The sequence below is a fragment of the Cololabis saira genome, chromosome 10 (genome assembly GCF_033807715.1).
Source record: "Cololabis saira isolate AMF1-May2022 chromosome 10, fColSai1.1, whole genome shotgun sequence".
NCBI classification, from domain to species: domain Eukaryota; kingdom Metazoa; phylum Chordata; class Actinopteri; order Beloniformes; family Belonidae; genus Cololabis; species Cololabis saira.
Genome location: NC_084596.1, coordinates 5,672,815 through 5,700,493, shown reverse-complemented (window position 1 = coordinate 5,700,493; position 27,679 = coordinate 5,672,815). Strand labels below are relative to the sequence as shown.

Genomic DNA, 27,679 nt, shown 5'->3' with positions numbered 1-27,679 from the left:
AATTTTGCATGCAAGCCAGGCCTGGTGCTAAATTTGATATTTCATGGTTTGCATTAATGGGCGTGGCCTAATGGCTCAACAGCGCCCCCTAGAATACTATTCTCTGCCATAACTTTTGAATGGTTGACATAAAGAGTCGTGGGTGGTGTCAACAGACTCGGTATTGAGTCCTTGACCATAATTAGTTAAAATTAGTCCCGCCCCTTCTTCTGATTGGTTGTCCCTATTTTCTGCTATAACTTTTGAATGGTTTCACATAGAGAGTTGTCGGTGGTGTCATCGGACTCTGTATTGAGTCCTTTTACCTTCATTGGCCTGAATTAGCCCCGCCCCTTCTTCTGATTGGTTTTACCTATTTTCTGCTATAACATTTGAATGGTTTGACATAAAGAGTCGTGGGTGGTGTCAACGGACTCGGTATTGAGTCCTTGACCATAATTAGTTAAAATTAGTCCCGCCCCTTCTTCTGATCGGTTGTCCCTATTTTCTGCTATAACTTTTGAATGGTTTGACATAAAGAGTCGTGGGTGGTGTCATCGGACTCTGTATTGAGTCCCTTGACCTTCATTGGCCTGAATTAGCCCCGCCCCTTCTTCTGATTGGTTGTCCCTATTTTCTGCCATAATTTTTGAATGGTTTGACATAGGAAGTCGTGGGTGGTGTCATTTCTGATATGCTTATGGGGGGCGGTGGCCGTGAGTGCGAGGGCCCGTTCATCGCTGCTTGCAGCTTTAATTCATGTTATATCAGCTATAGAGAACAATGTAGTGCTGAAAAACAATATATATATATATCCCCCCTCACAAAAATAAGAAAAATAGAGAAACATATTTTCTCATCAACAAAACATATTTAAAATTTTTCAAATAAGAAAAAACTACATATTTGAACAATTTTTCAGACAATATGTCAATATTTCTATATAATAACTGAAAAAATATGAAAAATGGTTCAAATATGTTATTGTGTTACTATGTATATGTAGTGACATGTAATAAAAAATATCAAAAAATGTATGTTCAAGTAGAGTTTATAGTTGTGTTGTAATCCCCACTCGCCAGTGCGTCCCCCCCAAAAAGAATTATCACCAGCCGCTACTGGGAAGGCTATTCCAATAGCCTTCCCAGCCTATTCCAATACCCCCCCCCCCCCCCCCCCCCCCCCAAATGGACAGAACATTCCTGTCAAACGCAGTCGCCTGCAGGGAAACTCAACATCTCCTCTGTCGCAGGCAGGGCAGTTGCTTGGAATTCTGGGCCCCCTTAAAGAATATTGCCGTGGGCCCCCCTTTTTTTTTTATTGCTGTAACAACAACAACAAATCTAACAAAACTTTTTTTGTTGTTTTTGGCTACTCAAATGTCGCACTAACACATCTTTACAAGACCACATTGAACACATAATGATTACGTAACGGACGTTCGTTTGATGCTCATAATTACTGATTAGGCTAAAAAAATAATTACTGATTAGGCTTGAATCCATCATAATACAATCCACTGCAGACAGAGACAGTCACTGTAGTAGCAACGTTATTAGTAACGTTCAGTTAGCGACTTTTTTTTATTCATGACTGGTCCAGTCCTGAGTGTAGCCCAGCCGGATGAGCTAGTAGCTGCAGCTGCGGCTCATCAAGGTAAGATAATAGTTTCAACCAGGGCCGGTTCTAGAACATGATGACTACTGTGCATCTCAGATCAGAGGGGGTGCACATGCCTGGCACGTTATTCAACACTAAATTATGCATTTTCCCATAATTTCAAGCAGATTGATACTAACCTGGGGTGTCTCATCTTAAATAAAAATGACTCGTTTTATCTTTAATTAAAAAAAACACACAAATGAACCATGTATAGTCTATAACCATGACTTTGAGAACAGCATCGGTTGATTTGCCCTATAAATCCCTAATTTCATTGTGTACATCTATCATTACCGGTCTGAAGGACTCATGAGCGCGCAGCGCTTGTCCAGAGCGCGCAGGGCTCGTTCACATTGCCCCGGGGCATGATGGGAGGCCCCAGAGCATCATGGGAGGTGACTCAACTGCGCATGCTCTATGGGCCCGTGTACCAGGAAGTAAACCAGGAAGTCAGAAATTTTTTCGGCGGATGCGCTGGGTGAGCAAACTCCATTGAAATGAATGGGCGGCCATTTTCGATACTTTATCCAGTTATATAATAGATCCATGGTTTGACTCAGCCCCCGGGTCTGGCAGTCAGAAGGTGTGCCGATTTCCCCCAGTGGCCAGCCGCGGTACTGCAACAAAAAATCCCATGCGGCCCAGAAAGCTTTTTTCCCATAGACCGCAATAGTAAAAGAGAAGCCTCTAAAACTGTTCACAGGAACCTCCAGCTGGAATCACCGGCAATTACTAATCTTTGTATTCTATATTTTTAAGTCATGGACTTTATATCCGTCAAAAATGTTTTATAACGGCCAGAAAAGTCAAAGAAAAGTCTCTTTCTGGGCGTGACGTCACGGATGACGTCACAGCCGTGTCCGTGCATTCCACGGATGTTTATATTAATATATATTATGTAATTATATTATATTAATACATTAATAATATATGTAATACTATACATGTAATAATATACATTAATTAAGATATTATATTAATACATATTATATTAATATTCGCGTCATTGCCCCGGGGCATGATGGGAGGCCCCAGAGCATCATGGGAGGTGACTCAACTGCGCATGCTCCATGGGCCGCATAACGCGGAAGTAAACCCGGAAGTCAGACATTTTTTCGGCTTATGCGCTGGCTGAGCAGAATGCATTGAAATGAATGGGCGGACATTTTTGACGTCCCATCCAGTTTTATAATAGATCCATGGTTTGACTAGAGCGAGGGAAGATTTGTTTCTTAAGTTGCGTTTTTGGAGTTGCAGTAACGTTATAGAAGAACAACATGCCCACCAGCTGTTGTGTGTACGGGTGTACAAATCCAAATCCTGAGGAACATAATTTTTTTGCAATTCCCAGAGGAAACGGGCCATTTCAAAAGCACCGTAGGAGCTGTGGCTGCAAGTAAAAGAACCGACTGGACCGAGGATCATCATCAAGAATCATCATCTAGAATGCCCGCGTTTGCAGTGCTCATTTCATATCTGGTGAGTTATCGTGGCTATCTGGTTTAGCTTTACTTGAATGCCTTTAATTGAGTAACTGTAGGTAGAGTAAGTGTATTGTAAGTGTTTGCTACATAGACTGTAAGTTTACTACTAGTACTAACTCATACAGCTGAGAGCTTCAGTGTGGTGTACATAATAATAATTAATATTATTAATATTATAGATCCATGGGTGTACAGCAGCTCCACTAACTTAACAGCTTTAACTCTAGCAGCATTGTTGTTTAGGATGTGTGCCCTGGTTGTCTTTTCTCTGATTTGAGCATCTCAGAACACTTAAGAAACTTGAAAAGTGGTTATCTGGTGTTATTTGGCTAATGTGTATATTTATTTTTACAGGTGAGATGTCACTGGACCACGAGAGTCCTGATTTTGTGCCCTCTATTTTTTCATACACTAAACAAAACCAAAACCCCGATGCAAAGATCAAAAGGTAAAATACAATAAATGAGACCTAGCTGTTTGTGTTTTTAGCTTAACCTAATGACATGATTAACTCATGAATATTAAGGGTTTACTTATGTTGGTATTAAGCAAACCATAACCGATCATTAAGATGGGAAAGTGTTGCAATTAATCTTAGGTCTATGTATGTGACAAATAAAATCTCCTTGTCCCTGTCCTTTTCTCCTCTCCTATTCACAACTGTCCTCTACTGATTCCAATGCCGCTCTTATGTTCTCTATACACCTCTCCATCCATCCATCCATCCATCCATCCATCCATCCATCCATCCATCCATCTCGTCTTCAATTCTCAGCTGTTCTCTTTTCTGCTAAAGCTGAAGAGGACATCCCAGTCACGAGGACAGAATACAATGACCTGAACCTGAGGTACACCGAGCTGAAGAGTGACCACGTCAACCTGCAGGAAAAGTATCAACAGCTGCGAGATGAAAATGAGAGACTTAAAGAGGAGCTGAAGAGGTCTACATTTTCATACTCAAATATTAAGTGCAACATGGTACAACTGTTGTTTATCACTGGAATAACATCTGTGCTCTTTGACTTTGTGCACCAAAATTGCAGGAAGTGTAAAAATATTCAGCAAGAAGCTCTCTCTACTGGATCATCTTTTGATAGTGTTAATGAAATTAAGGTTGCAGCTCATGGTGCCACCCTTCGCATTCCAGCTTTCACCAAAGGCAAACGGCAACTTTCTGCACAGGAGGTCGACACATCAAGACAACTGTCACGTGTCAGGATACATGGCGAACGTGTTATAGGGAGATGGAAGAACTTCAGAATTTTGCAGACAAGAATTCCACTGTCACAGGCTGACCTTCAGATGATTGTTATTGTGTGTGCTAGTCTCACAAACCTTAGCAAAAGTGTTGTTCCGAAAAAATCTAAGAAATAAGGGTTCTGAATAATAACATCAAGTCTTAACATTTTTTTATTTTCTCATCAGTGATTTGGAGCTGTGACTATGAATTGAATATCAGCCATTAATGATTTACTTGACTATTAAAGTTTTGCTAATAAACTACCGGAGTTATTTGTTTTTTCCTCACTGATTGTGTAAGTGTATTGATTATTTTCTCTTTTTAAAGCTACAAACATCCAACTTCTACAGCTGTAAATATGCTGCACAAATATACATATATTCACTATATGTGTTGTATATCAAACTCAGGTATATTATAGATATATTCATCCCCACAAACCCTCAAATAAAAATAATGAATTTACCTAAAAATAATGAACTAAGTTTTAAAAAACAGTATTTTGCATTATATGCCTTTTAATGTTTTTCTTTTTATCGTATTAGTGGGAATAGGTTTCTGTAAATTAATGGTGATAATGTGAGATGCAGGATGGACAATAAAGCTCATATAATTTTTTATTTTTTTTAAATAACTATCAGCTTCATTCAGCCAGCACAGACAAAGGTACACGTGACATGGCTTTCATTCAAAGGCAATGCTTAAAGGGATTGTGACATGAAAAACACATTTTTCTTGATTTTTTGTGTTTTGTTGGGTGTCTTGACATCAATTACACCCAAAAAACAACGAACTTTTAACATTCAGTGTATTGTGTGCTTTCTGGGATTTTCCGCATAACTGTGCAAAAACGGCGCACCTGGTTTGGTGGCGGATCGTTACGTAACGGCCCGCTAAATCACCGCCCCCTCCACCCAGCTCCCTGCCTCCTCTCTTCTCCAGCGCACCATAAAGGCTGATTTATGGTTCCGCGTTAAATCGACGCAGAGCCTACGGCGTAGGGTTACGCGGCGACGCGCACCGTACGCTGAACCCTACGGCGTAGGCTCTGCGTCGATTTAACGCGGAACCATAAATCAGGCTTAACACGGAGCTGTTTACAGCCTCTTCTGTTGTCATCACCGGAGGAAAACTGCTAAGAAGACCCGCGGCCACTGACTGGACTTAAGATAAGGGGACAGTGCTGCTTGCATGCCTTTATTTTTATGATTGTTTGCTGTGGTTCGCCCTGCTGCTTTTCCGTGCATGCTTCGCCTGTCGGTCCCGGCTCTCTCCGACGCCGCTGTGAGCGTATGGCTGGAGGAGGAGGAGGTTTGGAGGAGGAGCGGAGCAATGATTGACAGGAAAGGGGGGAAAGGAAGCATTTTTCACGGCGCAAAAAAAACACTGTAATAAAAAGCCAGGAAAAGAGTACTAGAGTGAAGTTTTTCTTGTTACACTCTTTTAGACACATTTGAGGGATGTTGGCCAAGACTTTTAATAGTGTTAAAAGCATGTTAAAAATGATGTCACAATACCTTTAATGAAACTCATTAAGAAACAAAGGGGACACAGTAAATTAACAAAAATAATAAGATAAATTAAATAAATATGAAATAATAAAATAACTTAAAATGTCTAGTGTATAAAATACATTCAGTTGACTGTCATAATTCTTTACAAACTTCAGCTGTGACAGCTGCTGACAGTGTCGCAGCTTCTCCTGAGTGTAAACACTAGGTTTCTCAACCAAATACAGATGAATATCCGGCCATTGGACATCGGGACACTTTGTGATATCTTCCTCCGGGAAGGAAGTTGCTTTCCATCCGCCAAAGTTAGTTTAGTAACGTAATTTCCACGATCTTTTTCCGTCAATCTGCTGGTGTAAACTGTCATGAACTCCGTCTTTCTGCCGCAACAATGCGCGCGCAGCTTGCCTACGTCATACTTGTTTACAAACACGGAAAGGGGTCTATGTTTCAACCGTGTCCGGTCTCCCTCAGGCTTCTACTGATTTACTGAAAATTTTAAAAAAATGTTAAAATGAAATCACCAATGAGTAAAATGTAAATAAAACAAAAATGCTTTCAAAAAAGAAGTAAAGAAATCCTCTATTTGATGTTTTGAAAATAAATCGAATAACTTTTATTTAAAAAAAAGAAATTTTTAATGAAAAATAAATAAAAAGATTTTTTTTTCAAATTAAAAATAACAAAAAGGTGTTTTTAAATTGAAAACAACTAAAGAAGGTGTTCCAAATGAAAAGGTTTGCACCCTCTCTGGGTCTTCCTCAGGCTTGAAACAGTAAAACTGTGAACAGGTTTCTGGGGAGAGAGATGTTTCTCTCTGAATGCCAGAAGCAGAATGAGCCTCCTGGTGGCTCCGCCTTTTATACCCTCTGTTTTTAACCGTCTTTACCGGCTGTTTTACCAGGAACTTTACACAGAAATTATTTAGTGTCTTATGCTGCGTTCCATTTGTCCTCGGAAGTGGGGATTTCCCAGTTCCCAGTCGCAATTTTCAACTGGAACGCCCCTCGAAGTGGGATTTCCCACTGGGAAAGTGGGAGAGTCTTCACCACCCCCGAGTTCACATTCCAAGATGGCTGCCCCGGTTGTAAACAGTAGAAGAGAGCTCTGTAAAAATTCGTAGCACTTCATTCTAGTTTTGGTCACACTAAATCAGTCGTATACAAGTATTGTTCGGCATATATATGCTGCTATAGTGTAATTTACATTTTTCATGTGGTATATGCGAACTACAAACTTGTTTTCCTACTTTGTAACTAGAACGCTGATAACTCGGCTGTGACGTCATTCCCAGTTCCGAGTTCCAACTTCCGAGGTAAATGGAACGCAGTATTAACCCCTTGAATACTGAAGGAAATATAATAGTTATTTTATATTAGACCTTTTAACCTTGTTTTTAATAAAAATGTATGTAATGTTTATTTTAATTATTTCAAAATAAGGAACTTTTAACCTTGTTTTTTAAATAAGACAAAAAAAAAATTAATGCCAATGATTTTTTTATATAATGAAAAAATAATGAGCAGAACCAGCAGCTGCTCCTCCCTCCTTTATAGCAGCTCCTGATTGCTGATGGGCACCAGCTGCGACGCTCCATCCCAGCAGCTCCTGCAACAAGCAGAAAAACACACACACACACACACACACTACGGCACGTAACACTCTCTTTTAACACTTGTGTAAATACATTCTGATTCATTTGAATGAAAAAAAAATAATTCCATGACTTTCCCATGACTTGGCAGCAAGTTTCCATGACTATACATGACCTCTAAAACATCAATGTATGAATGAAATATAGGAATAAAACTATGTAAAAAGTCACCACAGTGGAGATCTAATGACAATTATGGTTTTATACAAAATAAACATTTATTTAAAATAACACTGATATACCAGCAATATTTTGTAGTATATGTTGTATAGCGCATATGTCAAAGTCAAGGCCCGCGGGCCGGATCCGGATTATCTATGGCCCCTGGGATGATATGTCAGACCACAATAACAGCAGAAGTGGGTTCCATGGTGTAATGGTTAACATCAGCATGAGTCTTTGAGAGCAGCCAGGAGAAAACCTGCAGTATCCATCTTACTGTCAAGAATTGTAGCAGAGTTTTTTACTGGATTTTATTTTTATGCCCGCCGTTTTCCAAGCATGTCTGTTTCCGTAGTGTAGTGGTTATCACGTTCGCCTCACACGCGAAAGGTCCCCTGTTTGAAACTGGGCGGAAACATGTATGACTTTGCAATAACATTATTTGGACTTGGAAAACCACTCCAGTCCTCTTCTTGGTGCACAGGACAGGAAGGCCGACCATCTCTTACTCGCATTGGGTCTCATGCAGAAATTAATTTTGTTGCAGTTCCACAACTGACCAAAAGCCAGTCATTCTCCATTAACGTACACTAGCTCCACCACCAGACCCCAGCAGCAGAGGTTCCGAGAGGGGGTCCCCGGAGGTGCGGGGAACCCCGGACCAGCTGGACCATAGCTTTGGGGCAAACCGAGCCGAGACTCGCGGGGCTTCACCTGCATTCCCGTCGCGCTGAGACCGTGGAGAGCCGAGAATCGCGGACCGATATAAAAGTTTAGAAGGAGATGGACACTGACTTTCCAATGACATTGGTACACAGTTATTAAGTTCCTGCAATCAGGAAGTTCTTTGGGCAAAAAGCTGTCCTCGTTAGTATAGTGGACAGTATCTCTGCCTGTCACACAGAAGACCGGGGTTCGATTCCCCGACAGGGAGACTTCTTGTTTCGTATGATGATACCTACATGATTGAGTCAAGTAAACAATAGTCATTAAGAAAATAGACTAGCAGTTGCTGTCTGCCTGCCAAAGAAGCTTCTAGATGCTGCAGCTGGACCAGAGGAAACTCTGATTGAGGTAGGATTATATACACACAGAAAATGTCATTGAAGAAGTAAAAAGAGCAGTTATTTAGGACAGCATCTAGAGCATCTCTGGGAGAATCGCTTTTTAAGCCCGCCGTCGCCTCGTCCTGGACACAGACTGACAGCACGGCCCTGAAAGCCACTCACCAACCCGGCTCACCGCCCCGCTGCTCAGCAACTCACCTTTGACTCACCGTCCAGACCCGGAGCCACCCAAAGACCCGGCTCACCGTGCAAACCCGGGGACCCGCTGTTAAGCTCCCCCCGACCGGCCACCGGAGTGAAAGAGCCAGCCCGTGGAGCTGGAGGACCAGGGCCCTGGTACCCTAAACACCCAGACGCTCTCGGTACCATAGACAGGACTCATGGACATCACTCTGTCAGGTGCCACCACCACAATGTCAGACCACAATAACATCAGAAGTGGGTTCCATGGTGTAATGGTTGACATCAGCATGAGTCTTTGAGAGCAGCCAGGAGAAAACCAGCAGTATCCATCTTACTGTCAAGAATTGTAGCAGAGTTTTTCACAGGATTTTATTTTTATGCCCGTCGTTTTCAAAGCATGTCTGTTTCTGTAGTGTAGTGGTTATCACGTTCGCCTCACACGCGAAAGGTCCCCTGTTTGAAACTGGGCGGAAACATGTATGACTTTGCAGTAACATTACTTGGACTTGGAAAACCACTCCAGTCCTCTTCTTGGTGCACAGGACAGGAAGGCCGACCATCTCTTTCTCGCATTGGGTCTCATGCAGAAATTGATTTTGTTGCAGTTCCACAACTGACCAAAAGCCAGTCATTCTCCATTAACGTACACTAGCTCCACCACCAGACCCCAGCAGCAGAGGTTCCGAGAGGGGGTCCCCGGAGGTGCGGGGAACCCCGGACCAGCTGGACAAGATGTTGCTCACTGTGCTATGTTTAGAGCAGTAACCTCTGCAACTTCTGTGTACAGAGCAGAGGACTTTTAGACCTTTAGAGGACATTTTTTCGTTTAGCTACTCTCTCGGGTTATTACAAAAATAAGGAGACATTAGAAGTTCTCCAATATAATTACAAAAGAAAGCATCCATGTTCACTAAGAGAAGGAGTACTTTTGACAAAGTACTCTGCTACAATTAAGCAAGTGTGAGAAATACTGCCAGAACCAGCAGTGAGAGATATGTGATCTTTCAGGCATCTCAAGACATTTGAGTTTAGAGGCTCTGCTGGGATTTGAACCCAGGATCTCCTGTTTACTAGACAGGTGCTTTGACCAACTAAGCCACAGAACCTCCATCTGCAATCCAGAAGGTGAACTTTACACTCTGAAGTGGAAAATCATTCATCCTGGAGCATTTGGAGCAATCCAGGATTTCCTTTGTAAATGTCCTGTCTTGTGAGGAACAACCACTGAAAGTTCCTCCAGGATTTTTCAAAACCTACAAATGCCTTACATTTGTAAAAACATGAAGAAAAGAAGAAACAAAGTCTTCCCAATGTGACCTGAGTAGCTCAGCTGGAAGAGAATCAGACTTTTAATCTGAGGGTCCAGGGTTCAAGTCCCTGTTCAGGTGATTATCTGATGACCACAGTTCCTGACTGTAAAGAAACAACCTGATCATTTTCAAGACTCATCTCAACCTATCAAATAAAAACAACAAATGGAGAGACAGAATCAAAGCTTTCATACAAAACCTTGGTATCTCAGATTTAGAGCATCAGACCTTGAATCTGAGTGACCTGCATGTCTCCAAACAATAACATCACAACGTTAATAGCAGCAAAGAGGTATTTTGTAGGTGTGTAGTGACGACTTCCTTCACTGTTATTCTATAGCACCAACCCTGGCAACAGTCTGGCACGCAGAGAATAACAGCTCCATTAAGACTGATTGTGCTGTTTATTATTATTTCCTGTGCCCTGTTTGTTTTTTTTTCATTTTGATGATTCAATTTGATATGTCTTTTTGATTATTATTATAATTATAATTATGAATAACTGTGTAATAAGTGAAGCAGCACTCCCTTTGTTGCACGACACCAGCTAACATCCTCTAGGAACTGATCCAACTCTGGATCCAGTCCCTGCTGCTGCTCTGACCTGCTATAACCTCCAAATAAACACTGTTTAAATACAACAACCTGCTTCATTTGTGCTGCGATTGGGTTCACTCCAGACCAGTACAGGTATCAATAATACTAATGATTTTACCGGTAAATGTTTCCATAGGTGTGTTGGGCCACAGTCCTATGTGAACATGGGAACCTTCATTTGAGCTTTAAGGCCCAGGTGTTGTGTCTACGTCGGTGGTGGTAGGTCTCTTTAAAACTCATTCACACATTTTAGAATGACTGAAGTATCAGTTGAATGAACCCACCTTATTTATTTATTCCACCTCACTGTGAGATATTTAGTACACAAACCTGTTCCACTGAACACAACTGAATGAACAAACTTACCACAGCAGCATCTGAACAATCATAAAGATCTCTACATATGAGACCCTGCAGAGACCATGGCCTACAAAGAGACAATTCATCAAATAAATTAAATATATAAAAATATATACACTCCTGGAATGATAAAAAACACAGACTTTGTGGAAAAATGTATCCAATGTGTGGTCTTCCACATGGTTGGTTAAATATTTCACCTTCTCCTCTGTTTGGTATGCTAATGCTAACCTTCAGATAGTTAGATCTGGTCTCCTAACTCACATTCACTTCATAGAGGACACTTTGGTTTAGCTACTCTCCCATCTCATTTGAGAATGGGAGAGTAAATCAAAATCAAAATCAAGACATTTGATTTAGAGGCTCTGCTGGGATTTGAACCCAGGATCTCCTGTTTACTAGACAGGTGCTTTGACCAACTAAGCCACAGGGCCCACAACACAAGACCTGAGTTGCCGGGTCCGTGCTGTTGGTACTGATCCTTTTATGAGGGTAAATGTCGATGCAAAACCTCATTATTACTGTCCCTCGTTGAAACAGCCACACGATTCACCGCTTCCAAACAATGGCGGACGCTCCAGCCGGCGGAGTTAGTTGTGGGCGTGGTTTCAGCAGCGGAGGCCGGCCTATGGATTCTGCTCCCATCGTGACTCACGACGGTATACTTTATATATGTTAAAGCAAGAAAAAACGTGTTTTTCATAACAGGTCCCCTTTAATGACCACCAGGCGGTGCTGTAATCACTGGATGACAAATACCAACAACATCACGAAGAATCCCGGTCATCTACCTCAATGACCAGGGGCAGAAGGACCTGGGAGCAGAACCACGCCTAACGGTTGGGGAGTGGCGACGTTGATCCTGTAGAAGCTGGAGAATGTGTCAGTCCACGAAGCCGCGGTGCAGATGTCCTCCAGAGGCCCCGCCCCCTTCAGGGCAGCCCAGGAAGCTGCTTCTGGTCGAGTGGCACCTCACTCCCATTGGCCAGGGCCGGTGACTGACCCTGTAGGCCTGTTTGATGGTGTCCACCACCCAGTGGGACAGGCGCTGTCTAGAAACAGCACGACCTCTGTTGGGGCCACCATGGCAGATAAAAAGCTGCTCCGACCGTCACACAGGCGCCGTAGCATCAACATAAGCAGCAAGGGCCCGTACGGGGCACAAAAGGCTTGGCCCACTCTCTGCAGGCTGGGGGTCAAACCGGGCTGGATAGGCCGATTAGCATGAGTGCGTGACAGGACCTTGGGCAGGAACGCCACATTCGGCCACAACGTAAACCCTGAGCCATCTGGGTTCCATTTCAAGCAGGACCCGCTGACTGAGAGGGCATGTAACTCACCGAATCGCTTTGCTGATGTCATGGCGAGGAGAAAAGCTGTCTTCATTGAAAGCCACTTCAGGTCCATCTGGGCCAAGGGCTCAAAAGGCGGAGGAGAGAGGGCACCTAGCCCAGGTCCCACACTAGAAACCCTATTGCAACAAGGTCTGTGGTTTTAAACAGAAGTTACATCCTTACTTTCGTGTTAAGGAGTTTAAAGGCTCTGCTGGGATTTGAACCCAGGATCTCCTGTTTACAAGACAGATGCTTTGACCAACTAAGCCACAGGGCCCTCAACCCAAGCCTTCAACTTGTTATAAAAACCCTGTTGACACAACAAGTTCATTCTACCTCTGGAGCAGCTTTATTTCACCTCACTGTGATATATTTAGTACACAAACCTGTTCCACTACTGTCCTGGCTTTATGTGAAGTAACACAGCAATGAACAAGGTGCAACAATGCTATTTGTTTTCTTTTTTCTGTTAAGAATTCCTGGAAATAAGCTTGGTATCTAGGTATACAGTTACCATAAATGGTTACCTGCCCCGAAAAAGGGTTCAGTTAAGGAAGGTCTTGTGTGTTCCAGCAAAGATCCTATGTGGTCAGTTGTTATTGGACAGGTCAGGTGTTATTGGACAGCTCTGGTGTTATTGGACAGGTTAGCTGTTATTGGACAGGTCAGGTGTTATTGGACAGGTCAGGTGTTATTGGACAGATCAGTTGTTATTGGACAGGTCAGGTGTTATTGGACAGGTTAGCTATTATTGGACAGGTCAGCTGTTATTGGACAGGTCTGGTGTTATTGGAGAGGTCAGGTGTTATTGGACAGGTCAGGTGTTATTGGACAGGTTAGCTGTTATTGGACAGATTAGCTGTTTTTGGACAGGTTAGCTGTTTTTGGACAGGTTAGCTGTTTTTGGACAGGTTAGCTGTTATTGGACAGGCCAGGTGTTATTGGACAGGTCAGGTGTTATTGGACAGGTCAGGTGTTATTGGACAGGTCAGGTGTTATTGGACAGATCAGGTGTTATTGGACAGGTTAGCTGTTATTGGACAGGTTAGCTGTTTTTGGACAGGTTAGCTGTTTTTGGACAGGTTAGCTGTTATTGGACAGGCCAGGTGTTATTGGACAGGTCAGGTGTTATTGGACAGGTCAGGTGTTATTGGACAGGTCTGGTGTTATTGGACAGGTTAGCTGTTATTGGACAGGTCAGGTGTTATTTGACAGGTCAGGTGTTATTGGACAGGTCAGATGTTATTGGACAGGTCAGGTGTTATTGGACAGGTTAGCTGTTATTGGACAGGTCAGGTGTTATTGGACAGGTCTGGTGTTATTGGACAGGTCAGGTGTTATTGGACAGGTCAGGTGTTATTTGACAGGTAAGGTGTTATTTGACAGGTCAGGTGTTATTGGACAGGTCAGGTGTTATTGGACAGGTCAGGTGTTATTGGACAGGGTTCGAGCTTCATAATCTGAAAATCTGACGTTTTAGCGCTATCGCTCAACTGTGCGCTCCCGCGGCCAGAAATCAGATTCTGGCAGAAAATCACTTTTTGGCACGACAACGGCGTTTACAGCAGCAACGATGTGCTGCCACTCACTCGCTTTCTTTGTGTTAGTGATGCCACTACTGTGACCACCAAATAATGTGGTTTTCCTGCCTCCCCCTCTTCCACAACATCTCCATCTCAGTCTCCGTGAAATTTAGTGGCACGGTGGCCTGACACACGTCTCATTCATCCTGACGCAGCAGAAACAGACTGCAGGTGGCGCTGCACATGCTCAGCAGGCTTATTCATATGCAAATACAATCATCATGTAGTTTGCATTCACCATTCATGGTAGAAAGTGGGCGTGTAGAGGGCGGGGTATGAGGCAAATTCACGTGCGCAACCTTCCAGCTGGACTGTGATTTATAAAGCGAACATTGCGCGCAGATGGCACGATTTTTTTGTGCGCACGCCATTTTCGGCTTTTGAGCGCACGTACACTTTTAGTATGAATCCTACACACTCTTTTATAAATGAGGCCCCAGATCCTTAACAAACTACAACATAGGTTATAATTTCTGATGTCACTGCACTGCGCATGAGATTGGGATGGTTTCCATAGAGTCTCAGATACCTGAGATTATGTTGTACACTGCAGAATGTTGAGCAAAATGTTTATGTTTCAATATAAACAGCAGAGGGCACTGTTGCTACATTTGATAACAACAAATCAATTACATGCTTCAGACAGCAGTGGAGGTGATTCCTTTCTGCTCACCTTCATCCTGGACTCTACACTTCTAACAAACTTCATAAATGTGACTTCAGCCCAACGTGGGGCTCGAACCCACGACCCTGAGATTAAGAGTCTCATGCTCTACCGACTGAGCTAGCCGGGCTTCAGGTGCTGTTTGTAGACGGTAGAAAGTACCGGGATAGGGAGATTTAGAAAAAGGTGAGTGAAACGTTGCACAAAGCAGCATTTGTAGGAACACCAGACCAGATCAAGCTCCGCTGGAAGACGCTGAAAAAGGAGAACTACAGGACCAAGAAACAAAACGGTACCAGCGGGTCCGATTATCCACCGTGCTGCTATAATAATTATTATATATACCATTTTATATACATACATTTTGCTGAATCCCCACACAATCACTACCTCATGTCTCCTCTTCCCTGTATTTGGCAAAAATCAACAAGATTATAAATTGTTCTCACAGATTTCATCTCTCCACTGGCTGGGTTCAAATAAAACAAAACCTGAAGGTTAAGTGTCACCTGCAAAGTTTAAAGCAGAATTGAGCAACATTTCCTGTCATGTTTAAGAGGAACAACCACTGAAAGTTCCTCCAGGACTTCTTAAAACCTCTGAAATGCCTTATATCTGTAAAAACATGAAGAAAAAGAAGAAACAAAACACTCCAAATGTGACCTGAGTAGCTCAGCTGGAAGAGCATCAGACTTTTAATCTGAGGGTCCAGGGTTCAAGTCCCTGGACCCTCAGATCCACCTGTTCAGGTGGATTAACTGCTGACAGCTGTTTCTGACTGTTAAGTAATGACATGATCATTTTCAATATTCATCTTAAACTATTAAAAAAACAAATGGAGGAAAGACAGAAACAAAGTTCTCATGCAAGACCTCGGTATCTCAGATGTCGAGCATCAGACTCTTAATCCGAGGGACCTGCATGTTTCCAAACAATAATGTAACAATGTTAATGGCAGCAAAGTGGGACTTGTTCACTCTGAGCCAGGACAAAAACTAGTGAAAGTCCAGATTAAAGATAAGGAGGAGGAAGCCGGAGAACAAGCTGCAGCAGAACAATGTGAGAGATGTCCGATCAGGGAGGAAGAAGAACAGGCTTCAGGCAGAAGGAGATCCAGATAGATGGAGGTCTCATCTTCCACCTCATTCATGGTTTTGCTACTGCTCCATCATCGTCTCCTACGGCACCAGGAGATGCTGGACCCGTCCACCTCCCACCTGTCTGTCTCTAGCATTCTCCTGGTACTTCACCGCATGTTTAGCTGAAACCCAGCTGCTATCTCCACTTCAACAAAACACAAACACCTTTTATGTGATTCTGATCAGAGTATTGTTGTCCATGTAGACATACGTGTTGACTGTTTGACTTCATTTTCATAAAGACTGCTAACTTTCCCCCAGCGTTAAGAGAACTCTTAACACCCTCATGTTTGCTGCGATGGCTGGGAATCAAACCCAGGTCAACTGCTTGGTAAGCAGCCATGCTGAGTGACCACTACACCACCAACGCTGCAGGAAAGAACCTGAAACTGCTGAATGAGACGTCACAGTTTTCCAGCATTACGACCAGATGAGCAGTCTCCATGTCAGGGAAAGTAACTATTTGATGATGTTTCTCCAATATCACAAGATACTTACCTCCATTTGTCCCTCAGCTTATACATCAACTTCTAGATTACTGTCTTCATGTTTGCAGGTATATTCAGTTAGACATGTGGAAACAGCATCCTCTTAAAAAGAGACCATAGACTTGGAGAGGTTTGTCATTGTCATTTGAATGAACAGATCTCTCTCTTTGTACCCACTCCTGACTGGATCAAAGCTTTCTCAAGAACCCTGGCAGTGACGGTCAGCCAACGACTGTTCACTGATGACCAATAATCACCTCAATATTCATGAGGGCTGGTAAATGTGACGAGTTCAGTCTGCTTTCTACTGCTTAGGAAATGTTACATGAAGAACTAACTACACTGAGAAACATTGTAATTGTTGACAAACAGTTTCCTCCCTAACAGAGGAGAAGACTTTATCCAACCGTGTGGAAAACCCAGAAGTTGGATACTTTTTTCCACAAAGTACGTGGTCTTAAACATTACAGGAGTTACATCCTTACCTTTGTCTTCATGAGTTTAAAGGCTCTGCTGGGATTTGAACCCAGGATCTCCTGTTTACAAGACAGATGCTTTGACCAACTAAGCCACAGGGCCCTCAACACACGTCTGCAACTTGTTATAAAAACCCTGTTGACACAACAAGTTCATTCTACCTCTGGAGCAGCTTTATTTCACCTCACTGTGATATATTTAGTACACAAACCTGTTCCACTACTGTCCTGGCTTTATGTGAAGTAACAGAGCTATGAAGGATGGTAACTTTTATACTTACCATATATGGTTACCTGCCTCCTAAGCGGTGATTGATTTATCTGAATGTTGGACAGTTCACCCAGGGCGCAAAAGTAGCCAGGACCAACTCTGAATTGTGCACGTTACCAAATGTAGCAACAGCGCCCTCTGCTGTTGTTCTCCTTCCTTAATCTTATACAAAAACATCTAAACAGGTATGAGACATTTAAAATGCTGGTTCAAACACTTGTAGAAATGGTCTTCATGGCTGTTTATTTCCATTTATTTCTAACATGAATGATTTGAAGATAGGATTTTTTTTTTCGTTCACATCACGTTCTCCTAACACGCGAAAGGTCCCCTGTTCAAAACTGGGTGGAAACATGTATGACTTTGCAATAATATTATTTGGATCTTGGAAAACCACTCCAGTCCTCTTCTTGGTGCTCAGGACAGGAAGGTCGACCATCTCTTTCTCGCATTGGGTCTCATGCAGAAATGAATTTCGTTGCAGTTCCACAACTGACCAAAAGCCAGTCATTCTCCATTTACCTACACTTTAAAATGTCCAACTTTACAGGAAAAAAAGAAACATATTAGAGAGATTTTTTACAGGATTTTTCTCGTCATGCCCGCCGTTTTCAAAACATGTCAGTCACTAGCTCCACCACCAGACCCCACTAGCTCCACCACCAGACCCCAGCAGCATCACCACCAGACGCCAGCAGCATCAGCACCAGACCCCAGCAGCATCACCACCAGACCCCAGGAGCTTCCACTACCAGACCCCAACAAAAACTCAACAACCTCAACAACCCGGCTCACCTGGAGTCACCCAAAGACCCGGCTTACCGTGCGAACCCGGGGACCCGCTGTTAAGCTCCCCCCCGACCGGCCACTGGAGTGAAAGAGCCAGCCCTTGGGCCTGGAGGACCAGGGCCCTGGTACCCTAAACACCCAGACGCTCCTAGCACCATGGACAGCAGTCTGTCAGATGCTCAGGCGCATATTGCTTTTCACTCATGTTCTGGTTTCAGGACCACCATAAAACCACAATAAAAGCTGAACAGGGTTCCATGGTGTAATGGTTAGCACTCTGGACTTTGACTCCAGTAATCTGAGTTCAAATCTCAGTGGAACCTGTCAGTCTCCCACACAACCAGGTACAAAGGTATCAAGGTTTTACCCACATGATGTTGTAGTATCAATCCACTGGTGACGTGGACCAATAATTATTCACGTCTGCAGGATCACCTGCCTTGAAGAAATAAAGATGACTTTTAAACAAAAGGAATTTGATAAGTTTATAAAGCCAGGGGTTTATTTGTAATAGACATTCCATGTACAATTCAAAGTGCTTTACATAAAAACATTTGAAAAATGAGGATATATGTGTCAGTGATAAAGAATGATCATCCTCAGGTTAAGGAGGAGACCTGAGCTCAGTGCAGCCTCCCGGGGTTGGTAGAGGGAGCAATGCCCAGGACTGTCTCCACTGATAATCTCCCTCCATCTGGGGCTCCAAGATCTCACCCCGTGGGGTAAAAATGATCACAAGAACGGTGAGTAAAGATCCCAGAACCACATGGGGAACTAGTGAAGAACCTGCAGAGAGCTGGGACCAGAGTAACAAAGGAACCATCAGTAACTCACTACACCGCCAGGGACTCAGACGTTCCCCTGCTGAAGACAGTACATGTCCAGGCCCGTCTGAAGTTTGCTAGAGAGCATTTGGATGATGCACAAGAGGATTGGGAGAATGTTATATGGTCAGATGAAACCAAAATAGAACTTTTTGGTGGAAACACAACTTGTCGTGTTTGGAGGAGAAAGAAAGCTGAGTTGATGATTAGATTCATGTTCGTTAAACAACCTCAGAAATGTCAGAAAAGGCTCTGTGGCGCAATGGTAGCGCGTCTGACTCCAGATCAGAAGGTTATGTGTTCAACTCACATCAGGGTCATAATGAACTTTCAGTTTTGTTTTATCTATCCTCACGAGTTCACCAACCAGACTAACTTTAGCTGCAACAGAAAACTTTGATATGTACCTGGAATTGTTCAAATCTGCATGATCACGATCAAGTTGTCGTCCTTCACACACACATTAATTCTGGTGCACGCACATTTCTGAGGTTTTGTCCAATGGCGACACTCACTGGGGATGCAGTGAAGTCCAACATATGAGGAAAAGTGACTTCAACAACAAGTTCACCATCACACGTGAAGGACACGACAGTCCCCACATCACCAAATAAGTTACACACGAGTCGAAATGCAACAATTAACCACATGGTCTGAACCAAAAACTAAAGGTTGGTACAAAATGATGTATACCGCAAATCCCAGCGTCAGCCTTGGCTCTGGTAGAGGAACCTGCTGATGGCAGGATGCAGTACGGAGTGAGTCTTTAGGGAACACTCTGATCTGCTGGTCCAGGATGAAGACTGGATCATCAGATGATTATATTCCATGCAAGGATTCACAATTAAATCCATGCACTCTTTGTACATGAGACGCCAGGTGCTGGAAGTCAACCTGGCCTTGCAGCAGAAGATGCTAAAACATCCAAATGAGGTTCTGGAGAGACATGTTCCTGATCACTAAAGATTCAAAACTGTTCTCACAGATCTCATCACTGCACTGGTGTTCAAATAAAATGAAGACTAGAGGAAAAGTGCATTGAACACTAAGCTAGTTTCAGAAGTCACAAGAAAGTGGGATATGTGTCCTACAACGTTTCATTCTGATTCAGAGGGTTCTCCATTCAATCAGAAATGTTCGGCCTGATTCAAAAGTAACAGTGAGGATTTCTTTCAGATTACCTCCATCAATAACAAAGTTTATAAGGATATGAACACTGGATTATCATAAACGTTGTTATCTGGAAGGACTTGCCTAATATAACCTCTCTGAACAGTTTGGTACAAAGATCTTTGTGCAATAAGCCACTCGGACTTCAGCGGTAGCCTTTGAAAAGTTCTTTACGCCCTCCATGAAATAAAGGGATCCTTCAGTCCTTAGTTATTCTGTTTTTAGGTACAATCTTTTGGAAAAAAACAGTGTTTAATATTGTGGAGAAACTTTCTATTTATCACCGTTAGCATGTGTGGACCACAGTAGTTTCTGGTAAAAGAAATCACCATGGAGACGAGGTAACTGAGAAGTTCCCTCGTTAGAGAGACAACTCTGTACAGTCACATCTGAAACAAACATCAAGATGTTGGTTATTTTTTAGTAAGTCTAGTGTGACATATATGTCAAAGAGGGAGCAGATTTAGAAGAGACTTTTAACATCACTGAAACATTGTTGTGATGTTAAAGATAATATGACAACTATGGGATTCAAACCTATACGTGCAGAACACAATGGATTAGCAGTCCTTCACCTTAAACTCTCAGTCACCTCGTCTCCATGTTGGTGTTTTCTCCCCAACAATGGAATGAGAAAGAGGAGCAACTCGTGGACCACATGGCCTAATGGACAAGGCGTCTGACTTCGGATCAGAAGATTGAGGGTTCAAGTCCTTCTGTGGTTATAGAGCTGTGACGACCCTCTTTACCTTCCTGCCTTGTGGCTGGTCTTCTCCCTTGCAGGTAGCAGTGGGAGGAGCTGAGAGTCATCAGAGAAGTGGCAGCACCTGTGCTCAATGAGCCTTTAAAAAGCTCTGGCTGCTCACTTCTCCCCTCTCTCTCGTCCCTGAGGCAGCATTTTGTTTGTGGTTTGGTTTTGCTTTAGTTTTACACCTTACACACATACACCCACATTGTTTCCCGCATGCACTCACTTACACCACTGATCTACCGACTACACACGCCATATTTAATTAAGGTTCTTCTTTTAGCTTTATTATTTGGTATTATTTAATAAAAACCCTTTTTGATTGACTTTCCTTGTGTTGCGTCTCCCTCTTTGTCATGGCCGTGCAAGCCCGGTTCGTGACAAGTGGGGGCTCGTCCAAGGTTTGAGTTGTTTCAGGCTGTTTGGTGCCCTAAATGATTTGGGGATTTGAGTGCATGGCATCAGCTATGGTGATGTCCAGTGTACTCTGTGTTTGGGAGATGCAGTTTTGAATAGGAAAGTTAATTTTGTTCTTTAGTTTGGCTGTTGTTCAGTTGGAGGTTTGTCCTGCGTTCAGAGTTTTCTTATTTTAGTTTGAGTTGGAGATTGCCGGTAGTCCTGTTATTGGTTTTGTTTGGGTATAGGTTTACCTTGGTTTTTCTTATTTAGTGGGGAAAGTGCGTGGTCCGACGGCCCATTGCGTGGCTGGCCCTGTGCTGACCCTTCTTTTGTTCTTTTTGGCTGGGATCTACAACAACTCTTTGTTTCATTACTTTTGGGTTAACCTTTTCCCTTTTGTTTTTGAAAAATAGCGGGGAAGCTCCAAACCCAGCTGGGGGATGTGATTGCTCGGTTTGTTCATCAAGGTCGACACTGTGAAGTCCGCTGGTCTCCACCAGTCACTTGCCGGCGGGGCCTCGGCTGCAGGTGGCCCGGACAGACCTGGAACCGCGCAACTGCCATCATGGTCCAGTTTGCAACAGGACCGTGTCCGCACTTTTGTGTGTCCCACACTTTTGTTTCCCGGACTTTTGGGTGGGCGTCGCACTTTTGGTGGGCGTCGCACTTTGGGTGGGCGTCGCACTTTGGGTGGGCGTCGCACTTTGGTGGGTGTCGCACTTTGGGTGGGCGTCGCACTTTGGGTGGGCGTCGCACTTTGGTGGGCGTCGCACTTTGGGTGGGCGTCGCACTTTGGGTGGGCGTCGCACTTTGGTGGGTGTCGCACTTTGGGTGGGCGTCGCACTTTGGTGGGTGTCGCACTTTGGGTGGGCGTCGCACTTTGGGTGGGCGTCGCACTTTGGTGGGCGTCGCACTTTGGTGGGCGTCGCACTTTGGGTGGGCGTCGCACTTTGGTGGGTGTCACACTTTGGGTGGGCGTCGCACTTTGGGTGGGCGTCGCACTTTGGGTGGGCGTCGCACTTTGGTGGGCGTCGCACTTTGGTGGGCGTCGCACTTGTGGTGGGCGTCGGACGTTGGTTGAGTCCCGGACGTTGGTTGAGTCCCGGACGTTGGTTGAGTCCCGGACGTTGGTTGAGTCCCGGACGTTTGTGTGGTCCCCTGAAACTGTTCCATGTGAATCTGCTGAAACCCTACTAGGCTCACTCTGCTAGTCCATCCAGTGCTGTCCAGCAGGAGTCAATGGGGGAGAGTCCTGTTTTGATTGCTGACACAGTGGGTGAGTTTTCTGATGTGTGGAGGTGAGGCTGTGTTTGAGCCTGATGAGGGTTTTATTGTCTCGTCGGCTGAGAAATTCAGAGACCGTCAAGAACTTGAGGAGCCTTTTTAGATATTTGCCAACAGCGCAGGCTTTGGCGTTTGAAGCAATGATTTTAATGTGGTAGCAGATGCATTGTCGCAGGCTCTAGTTTTAATATTGCCTGCATGTGGTTTATGTTTTTTTTTCTCTTCTTATAAGCAGGTGTTATTGTTTGGGGACTCCGGTCCTGGGACCTTCGTCTTATGGGGGGGGGGGGGGGGTGTGACGACCCTCTTTACCTTCCTGCCTTGTGGCTGGTCTTCTCCCTTGCAGGTAGCAGTGGGAGGAGCTGAGAGTCATCAGAGAAGTGGCAGCACCTGTGCTCAATGAGCCTTTAAAAAGCTCTGGCTGCTCACTTCTCCCCTCTCTCTCGTCCCTGAGGCAGCATTTTGTTTGTGGTTTGGTTTTGCTTTAGTTTTACACCTTACACACATACACCCACATTGTTTCCCGCATGCACTCACTTACACCACTGATCTACTGACTACACACGCCATATTTAATTAAGGTTCTTCTTTTAGCTTTATTATTTGGTATTATTTAATAAAAACCCTTTTTGATTGACTTTCCTTGTGTTGCGTCTCCCTCTTTGTCATGGCCGTGCAGCCCGGTTCGTGACAAGATAGTAACATCTGGTGTCCTAACTCACATTCACTCTTTAGAGGATTCTTTATCTACCCTCTCCGGTTATTACAAAAATAAGGAGAGATTAGAAGTTCTCCAATAAAATGACAAAACAAAGCATCCACATTCACTAAGAGCAGGAGTACATTTGACAAAGTACTCCGCTATAAATAAGCAAGCGTGTGAGAAATACTGCCAGAACCAGCAGTGAGAGATATGTGATCTTTCAGGCATCTCAAGACATTTGAGTTTGGAGGCTCTGCTGGGATTTGAACCAGGATCTCCTGTTTACTAGACAGGTGCTTTGACCAACTAAGCCACAGGGCCTCCATGAACACCTCATCGAAATAAGCAGGTAGTTATAGCTCTAACTTCTGTGTACAGAGCAGAATGGATCAGCAGTCCATCAACTTAACCTCTCAGTTACGTTGTCTCCATGGTGATTCCTCCTACCAGAAACAACTGGGGCCTCACATATGAACATAACCTGCTGTGAGTCCAGTTGGACACACGTGCTGCCATGCCAGTGCTAGAATTTATTCTTTTTTTTTTCCCTTTTCTTTTGCCCAACAGTCCCTTTATACAAGAAAGCTACGTCTAAAAGGACACCATCATGTGATAATCTTGTCATAAGTGCATGCAGCTTGCTCAGTGCCAGTATGGGACCCGTACTAAAGGTCAATTATCACCTCTCCAAAAGGACACTAAGGTTCCTTCACTCAGGGAGGGAGATAGAAGGAGTTCAATAATACACACAATATTTTATCATTTAAAATAGGCACATGGGTTGGTGAAATAACACAAAAAAGGGGAAAGGGTTTATGGACTACGGCTTACCAGCTGATCTCTTGGCATGAAAGAGGAGCCAGATGTGGGTTTTCAGCATTTACACATCACGCCGATGTTTGTCTTCAGGTAAAGGAATACAGTTTATGACAGTCTTGAATCTTTGCTACTTGGAGGAGAAAACCACCAAATGCATAAATCTCTGGGGCTCATCCAGGAATTGAACCCGGGACCTCTCGCACCCGAAGCGAGAATCATACTACTAGACCAACGAGCCATAAAACACACAACTGGCCAACAACAACTCCATGTCATCAGAAGCAGGTGCTGTCGTTAATGACATCACCAAAGATGATGTTCTGGAGGTTAAAAACAGCAATCAGTAAAATAAACAATAATAACAAAAGAAATCTGACAAAAACAACTGAAAAAGAAACATTATTTTGTCACAGCAGCTTGAAAATATGGAAACTTCCCCAAGCGTGTGTAAAACCTTGAGTTACAGTGTCCCAAACTAAGTAGAGACGTTCTAATTGAGTTCACACTTGGGGGGTAACTGACTGTCAGACACACCACGTAAAGAAATACACACTTGCTCCAGAAGAATTGGAGGAGTTCCCACCATGTGGCATGAGTGACAGCAAAGCATTAAAGTCATAAAACTGACTAGAATATAATTGATATAGCAAGCAGCATTTGTAGGAACACCAGATCAGGGGCCTCATGTACTAAGAGTGCGTGGATTTCAACGTGAATCCGTGCGTGGAATTAACAAGAACGCAAAAATTCATATGTACAAAACTGTGCGTTCGCCCAAATCCACGCAGGTTTCTCTGTACATCCCAATCAGCGTGGATTTGAGCGCACATGCGGGAGCACAACACTCCGCCCTGTCTCCTCCCTCAAATATATGTTTGAATATGATATGAAGATAATTATCCATTAAAAACCGCTCAACCTAACAAGAAATGTGCAAAAACAGGTAAAACAAATTAAAAAAAAAAAAACATCGGCTCTGAGCTGGGTGTCGGACTCCAGTCCTCGAGGGCCGGTGTCCCTGCAGGTTTTAGATGTTTCTCTGCTTCATTGCACCGTGATACAAGTGACTGTGTCATCAACAGAACTATCCAGACTTTGATGACAAGTTGGTGATGATGATTAATTAGAATCAGGTGTGTTAAAGCAGTGAAACATCTAAAACATGCAGGACACCGGCCCTTCTGGGATTCAGTTTGACACCTAAATTATGGTGTTCTTTGCTTTGCGTTGCGTTCGGTGAAGAGTTTTGGTATTATTATGATCGTACGGGTTTGTTAATGTTTATGGGCAGCGTTAGTGCATCATTACACTCTGCTTTTCTTGTTTGTATTTTAAGAACCGACACCAGAATTTTTGGTGGATGAAAAACGGCTCCTCGTTCTGCTTTATTGTCATGCATATTATATACTGACGGATTAAGACCAATGTACACGTTTATTGAGTCTTACACATTATGGATGTCCGCGATCACCCCTCTCATAAGTATAACAATGTCAACAAAATACATTTATATTTAAAACATGAAGCATTACGATCTGATTCCTCCGCTGCAGAAATAAAGACAATTTGTGCCGACGGGATTATCGAGGTGCAAACGTGAGAAATAAAGAGCAAAATTGCTGTAATTGCTGTGTTGCATCCGCAGGAGGAGAGACAGGTGTCGTGCCAAAAAGTGATTGCCTCCCAGAAACTGATTTCTCCCCTGAAAATGGGTCTTTTTACCTGCCAAAAATTGATTGAAGGCCAAATACAGTTAATGAAAGGTTGTTTCTGCCTAAATATGACTTAGTTAGTTAAGTTAGTAAATATTTATTTACTTGATCTCATTCTTGAGCTTCATAATCTGAAATCTGACGGTTTAGCGCTCTCGTTCAACGGGCTGCTGTGCGCGTTCCCGCGGCCACAAATCAGAAGAAATCAGATTCTGGCAGGAAATCACTTTTTGGCACAACACCGGTTTTTGCTTCAAAATTAATTTTAATGTATTTCTGTCCAGACACAGTTATGGGATGTTTAGGATCTGGCTTTTATCTCCAGTAGTCCTCCCATACGGTCGTCATGACGACAGAGATGTCCGACCTGCAGCTCCAGCTGAAGCATCATGTTGGTCTGAACCGGAGCAGCTGGTCCAGTTCAGGACAGAGATCCATGAGGATCCTGTTGGTACCTGAACCAGCTGATGGTCCAGTCTTAGTCCTGGACCAGCAGGTCCAGACTAAACCAGCTGATGGTTCAGTCTTAGTCCTGGACCAGCAGATCAGTTTGGTGCCTGAGGACTCGCTCCTGATCCTGCATCAGCAGGTTCCTCTAACGGAGCCAAAGCTCCATCAGGATTTGCAGGTTCCATCGTTGAGCTCCTTTAGTTGTTTGTTCAGATCATGTGGTTGATTGTGAGATTGTTGCAGCTCCACTCTTGTGTAATTTATCTGGTGATGTGGGGACTGTCGTGTCCTTCATGTGGTCGTGAACTTATTGTTGACGTTAAGTTTCCTCATATTCTGCACTTCACTGCATCACCAGTGAGTGTCGCCAACGGACAGAACCTCAGAAAAGTGCGTACAACAGCCTTAATGTGTGAGTGAAGGACCGCAGCTTTCTACGTTCACGTCATTCTTTGTACATCCGACCGTGAGCGTTGAAAGTGGCGTACGCACGTTTTTTGTGTGCCGCACTCTTAGTACATAAGGCCCCTGGGGCCTCATGTACTAAGAGTGCGTGGATTTCAACGTGAATCCGTGCGTGGAATTAACAAAACCGCAAAAATTCATATGTACAAAGCTGTGCGTTCGCCCAAATCCACGCAGGTTTCTCTGTACATCCCAATCAGCGTGGATTTGAGCGCACATGCGGGAGCACAACACTCCGCCTTGTCTCCTCCCTCAAATATATGTTTGAATATGATATGGAGATAATTATCAATTAAAAACCGCTCATCCTAACAAGAAAATGCTCTGAGCTGGAATAAATAATTCATTTTGGGGCATTTAGGGGTGTCGGACTCCAGTCCTCGAGGGCCGGTGTCCCTGCAGGTTTTAGATGTTTCCCTGCTTCATTGCACCATGATACAAGTGACTGTGTCATCAACAGAACTATCCAGACTTTGATGACAAGTTGGTGATGATGATTAATTAGAATCAGGTGTGTTAAAGCAGGGAAACATCTAAAACATGCAGGACACCGGCCCTTCTGGGATTCAGTTTGACACCTACATTATGGTGTTCTTTGCTTTGCGTTGCGTTCTGTGAAGAGTTGTGGTTTTATTATGATCGTACGGGTTTGTGAATGTTTATGGGCAGCGTTAGTGCATCATTACACTCTGCTTTTCTTGTTTGTATTTTAAGAGCCGACACCAGAATTTTTGGTGGATGAAAAACGTCTCCTCGTTCTGCTTTATTGTCACGCATATTATATACTAACGGATTAAGACCAATGTACACGTTTATTGAGTCTTACACATTATGGATGTCCGCGATCACCACTCTCATAAGTATAACAATGTGAACAAAATACATTTATATTTAAAACATGAAGCATTACGATCTGATTCCTCTGCTGCAGAAATAAAGACAATTTGTGCCGACGGGATTATCGAGGTGCAAACGTGAGAAATAAAGAGCAAAGTTGCTGTAACTCGGAGTGTTTCATCCGCAGGAGGACAGACAGGTGTCGTGCCAAAAAGTGATTGCCTGCCAGAATCTGATTTCTCCACTGAAAATGGGTCTTTTTACCTGCCAAAAAGTGATTGAAGGCCAAATACAGTTAATGAAAAGTTGTTTCTG

General features: G+C 43.5%; 2 protein-coding genes and 15 non-coding genes across 17 annotated transcripts in view; 8 read left to right on the top strand and 9 right to left on the bottom strand.

Annotated features, from left to right (window-relative positions):
* Positions 1-27,679, bottom strand: part of LOC133452321 (NLR family CARD domain-containing protein 3-like) — a 674,416-nt gene that overhangs the window by 616,988 nt on the left and 29,749 nt on the right. The window lies entirely within an intron of this gene.
* LOC133452352 (uncharacterized) lies at positions 3,035-4,598 on the top strand. The gene is made up of 4 exons (XM_061731603.1): positions 3,035-3,120; positions 3,480-3,573; positions 3,901-4,066; positions 4,169-4,598. The coding sequence occupies exons 1-4, from the start codon at positions 3,088-3,090 to the stop codon at positions 4,497-4,499; spliced, it is 624 nt and encodes a 207-aa protein (XP_061587587.1). The 5' UTR covers positions 3,035-3,087; the 3' UTR covers positions 4,500-4,598.
* trnav-cac (transfer RNA valine (anticodon CAC)) lies at positions 8,038-8,110 on the top strand. The gene has a single exon. It is a non-coding gene; the product is annotated as a tRNA-Val (tRNA).
* trnav-cac (transfer RNA valine (anticodon CAC)) lies at positions 9,346-9,418 on the top strand. The gene has a single exon. It is a non-coding gene; the product is annotated as a tRNA-Val (tRNA).
* Positions 9,975-10,048, bottom strand: trnat-agu (transfer RNA threonine (anticodon AGU)). Its single transcript has one exon. It is a non-coding gene; the product is annotated as a tRNA-Thr (tRNA).
* Positions 10,258-10,330, top strand: trnak-uuu (transfer RNA lysine (anticodon UUU)). Its single transcript has one exon. It is a non-coding gene; the product is annotated as a tRNA-Lys (tRNA).
* trnat-agu (transfer RNA threonine (anticodon AGU)) lies at positions 11,570-11,643 on the bottom strand. The gene has a single exon. It is a non-coding gene; the product is annotated as a tRNA-Thr (tRNA).
* trnat-ugu (transfer RNA threonine (anticodon UGU)) lies at positions 12,747-12,820 on the bottom strand. Its single transcript has one exon. It is a non-coding gene; the product is annotated as a tRNA-Thr (tRNA).
* On the bottom strand, positions 14,848-14,920 carry trnak-cuu (transfer RNA lysine (anticodon CUU)). Its single transcript has one exon. It is a non-coding gene; the product is annotated as a tRNA-Lys (tRNA).
* trnak-uuu (transfer RNA lysine (anticodon UUU)) lies at positions 15,452-15,528 on the top strand. Its single transcript has one exon. It is a non-coding gene; the product is annotated as a tRNA-Lys (tRNA).
* trnag-acc (transfer RNA glycine (anticodon ACC)) lies at positions 16,224-16,299 on the bottom strand. Its single transcript has one exon. It is a non-coding gene; the product is annotated as a tRNA-Gly (tRNA).
* On the bottom strand, positions 16,923-16,996 carry trnat-ugu (transfer RNA threonine (anticodon UGU)). The gene has a single exon. It is a non-coding gene; the product is annotated as a tRNA-Thr (tRNA).
* Positions 18,205-18,276, top strand: trnaq-uug (transfer RNA glutamine (anticodon UUG)). The gene has a single exon. It is a non-coding gene; the product is annotated as a tRNA-Gln (tRNA).
* trnaw-cca (transfer RNA tryptophan (anticodon CCA)) lies at positions 19,026-19,097 on the top strand. Its single transcript has one exon. It is a non-coding gene; the product is annotated as a tRNA-Trp (tRNA).
* Positions 20,600-20,672, top strand: trnar-ucg (transfer RNA arginine (anticodon UCG)). The gene has a single exon. It is a non-coding gene; the product is annotated as a tRNA-Arg (tRNA).
* trnat-agu (transfer RNA threonine (anticodon AGU)) lies at positions 23,330-23,402 on the bottom strand. The gene has a single exon. It is a non-coding gene; the product is annotated as a tRNA-Thr (tRNA).
* On the bottom strand, positions 24,067-24,138 carry trnap-cgg (transfer RNA proline (anticodon CGG)). Its single transcript has one exon. It is a non-coding gene; the product is annotated as a tRNA-Pro (tRNA).